The sequence below is a fragment of the Salmo salar genome, chromosome ssa09, assembly GCF_905237065.1.
Source record: "Salmo salar chromosome ssa09, Ssal_v3.1, whole genome shotgun sequence".
NCBI classification, from domain to species: Eukaryota; Metazoa; Chordata; class Actinopteri; order Salmoniformes; family Salmonidae; genus Salmo; species Salmo salar.
The window spans coordinates 59812566-59824842 of NC_059450.1; the positions used below are offsets into that span (position 1 = coordinate 59812566).

Genomic DNA, 12277 nt, shown 5'->3' on the forward strand with positions numbered 1-12277 from the left:
CATTTTGCCTGTGCGTTGCTCCGTATCTCAGTAATATCAAATATCTTGGTTATATTGAGCTGAATATTTAGAGTTAAAAAGTATACCTACAGTAAGTTAACCTCATGAGGACTGCTTCCCATTGGAATTGGACCAATTGTTTCCTGGGACCAGGGGCAGATTGGCCATCTGGCAATTATGGCAAATGCTAGATGGGCAGGACAATGTTTTGGTTTGGTGGGCTGTTTTTTTCCATTGTTGGACATAATAGACTAAATAGACTAAAAACAAGTATTCCCTGTCATGTGTGCTCCCTCTCCGGCCTCTAGGTCACCAGGCTCCTCGTTTATGGCGCACATCTGTCACCAGAGTTACGCTGCGCATAATGACACTCACCTGGACTCCATCACCTCCTTGATTACCTGCTCTATATATGTCACTCCCTTTGGTTTCTTCCCCAGTCGTCATTGTTTCTGTTCCTGTTTCATGTTGGTGCGCTGTTCGTGTTTCTTGTTTTGTTCATTTATTTATTAAATGTATTCACTCCCTGAACTTGCTTCCTGACTCTCAGCGTACTCGTTACAGAATGAGACTCAACAAAGGGAAGCATCAGGGAGTGTTTATTTTGGTGTGTTTTTGTGTTGGAGGCGATGTCGGGTCCAGGTGTTGGAGCCGGAGCTACCTGGGAGGCCTCAGCCGGTTTGTAGGCTCCCATGCCTCAGCCGGTTTGTAGGTTCCCATGCCTCAGCCGGTTTGTAGGCTCCCATGCCTCAGCCGGTTTGTAGGCTCCCATGCCTCAGCTGGTTTGTAGGCTCCCATGCCTCAGCGGGTTCGATAGACTCCCATGCCTAAGGTTGTTGCATTATAAAGAGAAGGTTTGAAATGATATCTGTTTGGGCTTCTTGCGTTCAATTTGCCATCTACAAATGATTTGTAATTATCTTCCCGACCATCCGCTTAAGAAAAAATTGACCCGCGGCTGAATCTAGTTAATGATCCCTGTTCTACATTGTCACCACACTCAAAACGTCAATTTCTTTTGGCCGGCTCAAACCATGATTTGGTCAAACAGTAAAGTGCATTATCCTCATTATTCCTTTAATGAAAGTGTCTGCCCTGCCCCTGTGTCCGTGTTGGGGCCTGCTGCTGTGATGAGCGAGCCACTCTCCTCTTCCCCCATGTGCTCGAGAGAAGTGCGTTCTGATCGCATAACATTTCCAAATGCAATTGCAGGAAAACACAGCCTTGGAAGCGTCGTCCCCGTCGAAGAGAGGAGGGTCTTAGGGAAGGAGGATACACTGGAAGATTATCATTGAAAAGATGGAACATGAATATAGGCAGAGGTGTCATGCCCATAGGGGGAACAGGGACACGTGCCCCCTGAGATTTCTCCTGTTTACATACATAATAGTGAAGTCATCAAACCTACAAAATAACATATGGAATCATGTAGTAACCAAACAACTGTAAAACAAACCAAAATATATTTTATATTTGAGATTCTTCAAAGTAGCCACTCTTTGCACACAAGTTTGCACACTCTTCACTATTATTCTACAATGTAGAAAATAGTCCAAATAAAGAAAAACCCTTGAATGAGTAGGTGTGTCCAAACTTTTGACTGGTACTGTATATATTAAACATTTTTGTTGTTGGGCTTTCTTCCGTTTCTTTAGTCAGTTACCCTTCTCAGAACAGTTTATTGCAGCAATAAAAATGAATATATTAAGATAAAAATGATTAGAGTAGGCTTTTTTGACTGTGCAGCCTACTAGTGTCCACTTTCAGATAAACAGATGCCAAACTGTCTTGACCCCCCCCCCCCAACCCCGCATCACAGGGGTTCAACTCTGACCCTGCCCCCCACCTCCCCACCCCCAGAGGGTAGACACAAGATACTTTGGGACCACAACCTCTGCTGATCTAGAAGCACCCAGCATTGCCAATGCACAATACGGTCCTTGTTGATTTCCAAGAATGTGGCGGGCCAGGGCCCCTCTGGACAGGTTTCCTGTGGGAAGGCCTTTCATCAGGGCTACAGAACGCCTTCCTTCAGCGCATTCACAACACATTAGATCCGCACTGAGGGAGGGAAACCAGATCAGGTGAATGGAAAAACCCTTTGAATAGGGATATGAGTTCTATTTTAAATGTGGTCCCAGAGTAGCCAAACACAAGGGGTCAATGTTGAGCAACTACAGTCACAATGTTCTTGCTTCACTGGTTTAAATCAGGTAAATATGGAGATTTTTTCAGTGCTTTCCTTTTCTCTGCTGCATATGATCTGTCGATGAAAAAAAAGGAAATCCACAAAATGCCATGCTTATTAAATGGGATTATGTACAGTAGCTGGTTTCCTCCTAGGTGTTTGAGGGAGACCCTGCCAGAAGACTCCCATTGGGATGAGAAACAGTTCAGCCTTTGATCAGATAAATGTACATTCATCCTTTCAAGTTGTTTAGTCAACATTTCTATGCATCTTTATTCACCACTACTCAGCCTATGTTTCCTGACAATTATGCCTTATAAGACATCAACACATAGTTCTACATTCAATCAAAAACCATAAGGAGGAAATTCCCAAACAGCCATACTATAAATGGCACGGCAACACGGTCTGGGAAAAGAAACTATAGCCTATTTTTTCAGTTTTATGCCTAAGCCGTTAAACCAGTAGCCTTCAGGCCCATTAGAATACAAAAGGTCGACTAAACAGCTGTTGAGACCAAAGACAAATGTTGTCAAGATAAATCAAGGCAACAAACAGAGTGGAGGGGATGCACTTTGTATACCTGATGCTATTCTGACCATTCTTCTCTTAATAAGTGAGCGTAAAGGCCTATTAAATACAATATTTAGGCTATATCGATGCATAATCAACACGGCACATGTAATTTTTTGGCACAACAGAACTGGTGCATTTTGACACCTGTTTTGCTGTATTTCTGAACATGTACACACACCTCACTAATGTTAACAGGGTTCACAGGGGTCACTCGACCCAGATGCCACATCATGAGTGGAAGTGGGAATAAAAGTAGGAAGTGGAAATAGCATATATGCTTTCTCTTTACCCAGTCCAGACAGAATGATGTGACTGTGTGTCTTTGTGTGTGCTAGAGGTCTTCACGAATCCACCCGACCTGGGATACACCCAAACTTTTCCCTCGGGTCCTGCATAGCCTATCCCCTATTCATTTTACGCTAATAAGGTGAATTTATTGACTTATGGAAGGCATAGCCAACATACAAAGACCTATTAGTTAACCAGAAGAGCAACTTGGCTGATAAACCACATTTTTTTTGTCACTCGGGTCTGGTCTAGATCCTGACCCACTAGGGTATGGGTCAGGTCTAGTTGTCGTTGCGTCCATTTGGGTTTGGGTCTGATTGTCCTCGGTTCCGGATCAAACTTTTTGAACGCAAAAATACTGTGTGTGCGTGTATGAACAAAAACTTAAGGAATATGTTATTTTAATTTACATATACTGAACAAAAATATAAACACAACATGTAAAGTGTTGGTCCCATGTTTCATAAGCTGAAATGAAAGATTCCAGAAATGTACCATTTGCACCAAAATCTTATTTCTCTCAAATGTTTTGTACAAATTTGTTTACATCCCTGTTAGTGAGGATTTCTCCTTTGTCAAGATAATCCATCCATCTGACAGGTGTGGCATGTGAAGAAATTGATTAAACAGCATTATCATTACTCAGGTGCACCTTGTGTTGGGGACAATAAAAGGCTAATCTAAAATGTGCAGTTTTGTCACAACACAATGCCACAGATGTTTCACGTTTTGAGGGAGCGTGCAATTGGCATGCTGACTGCAGGAATGTCCACCAGAGCTGTTGGCAGAGAATTACATTTTAATTTCTCTACCATAAGCTGCCTCCTACGCCATTTTACAGAATTTGGCAGTATGTCCAACTGGCCTCACAACTGCAGATCACGTGTAACCACAACAGCCCATGACCTCCACATCCAGCTTCTTCACCATCCAGCTTGTCCGCAATGAAGCCCTTTTGTGGGAAAACTAATTCTGATTGGCTGGGCCTGGCTCCCATGTGGGTGGGTATGCCCTCCCAGGCAGCCCACCCATGGCTGCGCCCCTGCCAAGTCATGTCAAATCCATAGATTAGGGCCTAATAAATGTATTTAAACGGACTGATTTCCTTATATGAACTGTAACTTGTTGAAATTGTTACATGTTGCGTTTATATTTTTGTTCAGTATATATGGTTAGGGTAGGAGTTACGTGAACGTTAGTTGTTAAAATACAATCCGTAGAGTGAGCCTGTACATTTAATGCTTTGTGTCACTGGACAGGCTCCAGCCAGACTACTTCTATCAGGGAACGGCTTCATGGAAGCCTTCGAGAGAGAGAGCTAGGGCCAGCTCAGCCTTTGAGGTAAGACGCTTAGCCCTCTAAGACATGCTTGGCTGGGGGTGGATTTACACTACCTGAGTCATCGACCCGTCTGTAGAAGGTGAGGTCATCCATGGTGTGAGTGTGACCGACAGATTACCTCAACTGTAAAATAACATCTACTCTAAAAAGGGTCTCCCCATGTTCATTTATCAATGGTAAAACGATTCCATTATTCCAATGGTGAGGGCGGGGGAAGGGGCGGGCTGGCAGGTGACAGAGAAGAAGGGGATGGAGGTGCAGGAGGGAGTGAAGGGGCTTCGCTCGGACCAGGGAGCACCTGAGGAGACAATTGACCTAGAGAGATTCCCCTCTCACTCGGTTCTTGTTGGATAATGACACCACAATTACAAAATAACTTTTATTCGTCATCATCCCAAAAAGAGGGCCACTTCATATCACGGTGAAGTTATGAACCAAACAGATGAGATTAAGTGGACAGTTTTCCCCATCATTGCTTGCATAAGAACACTACAAAAGGTGACCCTTGGAGAGGGTTCAGTGGAAGTTCCATGTGCAAAAATACTATAAAATATTACAACTGGCAGCTCCAAAAATAGATCCTTATTACAATAGTAACTAAAACATTGCATGAGCGTCAAATTAAGAGAAATAGCTCCAAAACCTGTCATCTGTAGCATATTTAAGACAATACGGTAACGTTTCATCAGCGCAAGCTAGGGATTCTTGCCATCATAAAATGCTAGTATGAACTTTTCCCAAAGGCAATATGTATTATGAGTAACACGTGCGATAATGGCAAACATATAACTATCAAACATGTCAATGAAGGGTACCTTTCATTCTTTTAAATCAAATGAGATTAAAATATCTGTAAAAGAAAGCTCTCTAAAAAAAAAATCTCACTTGTGGAGATGTTCTTTCCACGACCTAAATGGAGCTCATACCAGTAGTGATATTTTATACCGCAAAACTCCAATAAACTGGGTAAAGCTTTTTGATTAGCAAATAGCTGATCCTTTTCAGTCATTTTTATCCAATATGTCCAAATAAAACAGTAGAACATTGACAGATAACTTTGTTCCTCTTTTGCTGTGTATCTAAGAGGCACCAATTTCTCATATTCCGTGCGCACACACACACACACACACACACACACACGATGTGTATCTAGCACCCTGGATGACTGACATGGGGTGCAGTACTGAAGCCATCGTGTAGCCATCTTGGTACTCCACCTCCATCGTAAAATAGATTTTAGAAGCTATAGAAATGCATTTATTAATGTCTACATTCGTTTGACACATTTATTCTATTACAGACATCTTAATGCATACTTGTATTTATATTGTACTATTAATTATACTATTAAAACATTTATTTATACTACTAAATGTTATTGTCCCCACTATAACAACAAAACACTTATATACACATGTTATTTTGCCCTTGAAACATTTAATTGTAATACTGGGGAGTGCCAATATGGCCGACCGGTGGCTTCAAAGCTTCTCAATGGCCAATACATAGCATCAGCAATCCAGGGTTTATATACATCATTGGTACAGACAACTAGGTTGCCATGAAAACAACAATTCCTCTGGCAGTCTTCCGTTGCTCAACCAACTGTAGTTCTCTTTGTCGAGCCCCAAACCCCGCAGGCGAAAAAAAGCAAGTCAACTTAAATTAAACAGCCAGTCCCAGAGTCCACAATAACTTACTGTATGTCTAACTTAATAAATATACTCTGCTTCCGCTGGATTTTGCTAAGAGAGCAGAAGTGCTGAGGTGCGTCTTGCTCACCGCCTCTCCTGAGTGGTTATCGCTTCTTTTTTTTGGGGTGGGGGGGTCAAAGGTCAATGGCAGGGCTCAGAGGAGTCAATCAATGCGGTTCCCGCATATCGTGAAGCGGTCTACATCCAGCAGGTCCTTTTTAGGGGTCCTGTGCTTGAGCTCTGTGCCTTCCGTCCCATCCCCCTCACTCTGCTCGGGAGTGGCAGGGGGCGAGGGCGTGAGGGGGTCAGGGTCCGGTTCTGGGCTGGTGGAGGAAGTGGAGAGCGGGGCCACAGTCTCTGCCTGTGGGGTGGGGATGACGGTGGGGGTAGGCTGGGTGGTGACAGAGGAGGAGGTGCAGGAAGGAGTGGATGGGGACCGCTCGGACCACGGATCCCCTGACAGATCACCTGATGAGGCAAATGACACAGAGAGAGAGAGGTAGATTTAACACAAACAAACAATACTTGGTCATTTGAGAAAAGTTAGCAATACTAACGGTAAGTAACACTCACACATAGATAGTAAGCAACTAAAGTCATCATAAACTTCCTTTTTGATTAGATTTTACTTCAGAGTGACCAAATAAACTGGACAACCAACGACATTGACTTATAGGATTAAAAACGTACCTATATCGAAGGGTCAAAAAGACAAAACTACAGTAATACCAGTAGACTCCTCAAGTCCACCCATCATGGCCTTAAATGCCAGTATGCAGTATAAATGGCGTTACAATACACAAGTTAGGTCAGGCAAATAGAATAATTCATACCCTTCGATATTTATCAATATATCCTCCGAACACCAGCTTCTCAGGCATTATCACTTTTATACAACGGGTTACCACCATATTCAAATAATGATTGACATATTTTCATTCAAAACGTTATTTTGATTCATTTATTCATACTATTTCATCCTTCCACAAGATACAGTCTCGACACAAATCTAGGATTGCTAGAGACGCGACCCAGTCGTTCAGTCTTTTTTTTTGTATCTATGGACGCGACCCAGTCGTTCTTTCTAAATGTTCCATTGCCATACTGGCTGACAACGTTCGTATCCCTTGCTTGCTAGCTAGCCAACTATGGCTAATTTACAGTCACGTCAAAAAGTGCAGCCAGAAAAACAGCAAAGTAGCTGCATTTGCTTAAGCTGTTTTCTAGTGATATTTATTTGGATACATCCATAACAATGAGCTAATGAGGCGCGATTTCACCTGGTATAGAAAATGTTCTCTCTCGTTAGGACACTGTTGTTCAGAGGAGCTAGCGAACAACACAGCTAACACAATAACTTCAAACTGAAGCTGGAAAGACTGCAAACAAGCTGCACTTCGTTTGAACTTTTTTAATTTGCATTTATTTGTATATATCCATAAAAAGTATGCCAGCTGATTCATGATTTCGACTGCCTGAGAAACACTGCCTGCCACTCCCTCTCGTGCTGACTCCCAACCCCTACACATTCATTACTAATGGGACAGTTGGAGATTGAATTTAAATATAGAAACAATGTTGCAAATGTCAGAGAGACAGACAGTAAAGGTTTATACAAATCTCCGCTGTTGAAAACAAAATGTTAGTCTAAAAGAAATGGGAGATAATGTCTAGATGCTTTTAATAGTGGAGATTAGGTTTATAACTTGCCTGGCTGGGCTGATGAGACAGTGGACTGCGCAGTCAGATGGAACATAGTAAATAGGTATTTAACCATCATAGATGTAGCCGGTGGTAACTTGTGGAATAGACACCAGCTGGAATGCGCTTTTAACCAAAATCAGCATTCAGGATTAGACCCACCCGTTGTATAAATTCAAATAAAGTGGAGTGAAGTAGAAGAGGCATGTCAGCACATGGGTTACTACTCTATGGAGAAAGCCATTTGCCTAAGGCACCGACATGCTTCACTTGCATATAAAAGAGTGTGTTGCAAATTAGACTTTACCAGGCGAGCAGCAAATCGTGTGTGTATTCCCCAGACCGCATGAAATAAATGTGTGTTCCTTTAAAGGTAGCAACACATAAGCAGGGGATACAGCAGGCCTAGTTTAGCAAAATGCATTGTGGTACTGAACCAGTGGTATAACCATATAATTAGGAATTGGGGTCTGGGGAAGGGTACAAAAAAATGTCTGCAGCATTGAAGGTCCCCAAGAACACAGTGGCCTCCATCATTCTTAAATGGAAGAAGTTTGGAACCACCAAAACCCTTGTAGAGCTGGCCGCCTGGCCAAACTGAGCAATCGGGAGAAAAGGTCCTTGGTCAGGGAGGTGACCAAGAAACCGATGGTCACTCTGACAGAGCTCCTCTGTGGAGATGGGAGAGCTTTCCAGAAGGACAACCATCTCTGCAGCACTCCATCAATCAGGCCTTTATGCTAGAGTGGCCAGACAGAAGACACTCCTCAGTAAAAGGCACAAGACAGCCAGCTTGGAGTTTGCCAAAAGGCACCTAAAGACTCTCAGACCATGAGAAACAAGATTCTCTGGTCTGATGAAACCAGGATTCAACTCTTTGGCCTGAATGCCAAGCGTCACATCTGGAGGAAACCTGGCACCATCCCTGACGCATGGTTGTGGCAGCATCCTGCTGTGGGGGTGTTTTTCAGCGGCAGGGACTGGAAGACTAGTCAGGATCGAGGCAAAGATGAACAGAGCAAAGTACAGAGAGATCCTTTATGAAAACCTGCTTCAGAACACTCAGGACCTCAGACAGGGGCAAAGCTTCACCTTCCAACAGGACAAGTCTCTGAATGTCCTTGAGTGGTCCAGCAAGAGCCCGGACTTGAACCCGATCAAAAAATCTCTGGAGAGCTGTAGCAACACTCCCCATCCAACCAGACAGAGCTTGAGAGGATCTGCAGAGAAGAATGGGAGAGACTCCCCAAATACAGGTGTGCCAAGCTTGTAGCGTCATACCCAAGAAGACTCAAGGATGTAATCGTTGCCAAACGTGATTCAACAAAGTACTGAGTAAAAGGTCTGAATACTTTTGTAAATGTGATCTGTTTTTTATTTGTAATAAATTAGCAAACATTTCTAAACCTATTTTTGCTTTGTCATTATGGTGTATTGTGTGTGTAGACTGATGATGAAAAAAAAAACAAATTTGATCACATTTTTTGAATAAGGCTGTAACTTTATAAAATGTGGAAAAAGTCAAGGGGTCTGAAAACTTTCCATAGGCACTATAAACATATGGCACCTCCAATTAGAACCAAATCGTTATGAAGAACGAGGCAAACTAGTCTGTTAGTATAGTAAGGAATCCATTGGAATCTGGGGGCTAAAAGTAACCTATTTCACCAGGGAGGTATTCATTAGGCACCAAACAGAATGAAACGGACTAAAACAGGGTGTGACTACCTGAACTCGTCCAATAAGAGATGCTCATATTCATTTTCCAACGCAAAACGTTTTGCTACGGTGTGCACTAATGAATGCAGCCCAGAAGAGACAGCTGGGTTGGGTACAGTACAGTTATAGATGGGCTAGTTAAGAATAACAACGCAAGCGTTCAGTGACTTTCTGACCCCACATGATATACACTGGCACTTTAACATTTCACATACTACACTACACTACTGATTAGCCTGAAAATTGTGGTTCTGTAAAAATACAGGAGTGAGAAAAGCTTTGATGTGATGTGTGTGTCACTTGTCGCGCTAATGCTCTCAGCGGGCTTGTCTGGCACGCTGGAGAAAAAAAAAACTGAAGCTTAACACGTGCACGCGCACACACACACACCTGACAATTTATCTCGGTCATGCGCATCGAGCAGCAGTTTCAGTCTTGAATTCCAGTAGCAGTTTCGATGTGGATGAAGGAGAGGAGCTTGCGCATGTGGAGATGCGGGAGGTCAATTACCCGAGTCGGAATACGCATCTGCTTGCTTGAGGCTGGGTTTGGCAAGCTGGGATTGCTAAGAAGAATGAGTAATTGAATGGAACCGAGTGTCTTATTGAGGCTGGGTAGGCTGTATGTGACTGACTGGGTTCAAATCTGGGTCTTCTTCATGCCTTAAGATTGTGTTAGCCCGCTGAGCGAAAGGGTCAGGGAGCCAACACAAGTCTTCATGGTCTCATGCAAGGTTTTTACCTGTTCCCGAGTCAGTACTGTAAATGAGAAGATGTTCCCTCGCCTGGTAAAATGAAGGTAAATGAATATAAATACTAGGGTATTGTCTGTCACTGGGTACCTGAGGGGGCAGTACACCTGGATGTCTTGCTGGTTCGACTGGGCGTCTTCCCGGGGGCGGCTGTGGGGGGCTTCTCAAACAGCTTGTCCTCCATGTTGGCTCTCTTCACGTACACACACGACTTCCCCAGCAGCACAATACTGTTAAGCACTTTCAGGGTCACCATTCTACACAGGGAAAAGACAAGTAATGATATCCAAGGTGAAAGTGAGAAGAGAAGCAGACTACAGTATAGTCATGTGTGGTTTTTTCCCCCATTGTGAACAGATCTAGATTTGATTCTATATGGAAATACAGATAAGGTGTACTGGTATGGCACATATTTGATATTACATTTAAAAAAAACGTCCAATCTCACCATATCGGGGCTCTACAGTGCGACCATTTTACTCGCATATGCGCCTAAATATTTAGGTGTGCGACCTGGAATTTTTATTTAGTAACACCAGTGGGCCTACAAAAATGAAGGATTCTAGTTTTAATACGTCAAATGTTTTTCATTGTGCTCCTAAATTTCTTATTGTTCGCCTTTTTTATTTTTTTACTTAGACGCACACATGCTCCTTGAAGAAAAGGTCTGTTTAGAGCCCTGCGTATTAGGGAATAGCAACACTACCCACAAAGTAGCCATATACCTCACACTGAGTTTGAAGGGTTTTTACTGTGGAAAATTAAAAGTTAGTCTTTATAACGCTAAGTTCATGGACAGAAAACAGCTCCAGGACGCACTAGGCTTCTGCATATCTGAAGCTTATGATGCATTTGAAATACGATCGAGAGAGACAGCCACATCAAGGTCTGTGGACCAAATGCCCTCCGAGGGCTTTTGCAAGCCGTACTGTGGCCTTTTCACAGATACCTGGGTCTGTTGGGAATACAGCTATTTAAAAAAAAAAAAAAAAAAAAATGGGGGTGGGGGGGCACTGGCGATGACAACGTTGTATTCCACCTCAGGCTAACTGTTCAGTGGTTTATACCCACAGGGTGAAAAGAAAAGACCGAGGAGAAAAAAAAAGGAAAAAAATGCCCTAACTAAGCCAAGCAGAGCGCTAACGTGAAGGCTCATGCTAAAGTAACTCAATGGGAACAGACCGGCACGGACATCACCGAGGCGCTCCATTTAAACACGCATAGGATATAGCGTCAATGCTATGCTAACAAATAATGCTAGCTGTATTGCGGGACTGACGCATCAGGTTCGTCTATGAAACTTGTGGAAGGGGTGCTATGTAATTGCAAATCATCAAACATGACAAAGAATAAGAACTGGATTTGAGTCTTACCCCATGTAAAAGAGGGACACACAGGAGTAGGACAGGGCTCCCTGTACATTCACTGAACTCATCACCACTCGGATTAGCTGTCAATTACAAAATCGAAAAGCTTCAGCAGAAACACCGTTGCACGTTACAGTTAACCAGTATTAAAATCAATCCCACAAAATGTAGTTACGTCAACTACATTGTCGTGCAACTAATAAACAACGTTATACAAGACGGAACTGTTAGTTGACTGACATCAATAAAACACAATCAAAAGCATATATTAGTGCCCACTTAAACACACTGACCATCTACATATAATGGAAGGGGGAACCACTGCATTGGACTGGTGTACAAGGCTGATCTTACCAGGACTGCAAGAGGAAGAGGAATGAAGCCCATTCTTCTGGCTACGGAATCGCTGTAGTCTGTGCAGGCCTACCCATTGACAAAAACAAGCCTCAACCACACATCACCCACAGCAGTGAACAAAACCCACTGATTGAAACTGTGGGGATAGTGGAGCTGGATGCCTAATCACTGCGTTCGAGAGATGCTACGTACGTTTTTCTGCCGACAGCTGATGAGATCGAAGGCCAGGCTGGCTCTGTATTCACTGTATACCTGCGGATACAAAACAGCCATGTTATTATCACAGAGACCAACA

At 43.1% G+C, this 12277-nt stretch overlaps 1 protein-coding gene across 3 annotated transcripts in view; it reads right to left on the bottom strand.

Annotated features, from left to right (window-relative positions):
* Positions 1-4758: 4758 nt before the first annotated feature.
* LOC106611550 (transmembrane anterior posterior transformation protein 1 homolog) overlaps positions 4759-12277 on the bottom strand; it is a 35259-nt gene continuing 27740 nt past the window's right edge. For all 3 annotated transcript variants that reach the window (XM_014211865.2, XM_014211864.2, XM_014211866.2), the window contains exons 10-14: positions 12175-12234; positions 11980-12048; positions 11632-11708; positions 10349-10515; positions 4759-6555 (exon numbers count right to left, since the gene is read on the bottom strand). In XM_014211865.2, coding sequence (XP_014067340.2) covers positions 6251-6555; positions 10349-10515; positions 11632-11708; positions 11980-12048; positions 12175-12234 — 678 coding nt within the window. In that variant the 3' untranslated portion in view covers positions 4759-6250. The remainder of the gene's footprint in view (positions 6556-10348; positions 10516-11631; positions 11709-11979; positions 12049-12174; positions 12235-12277) is intronic.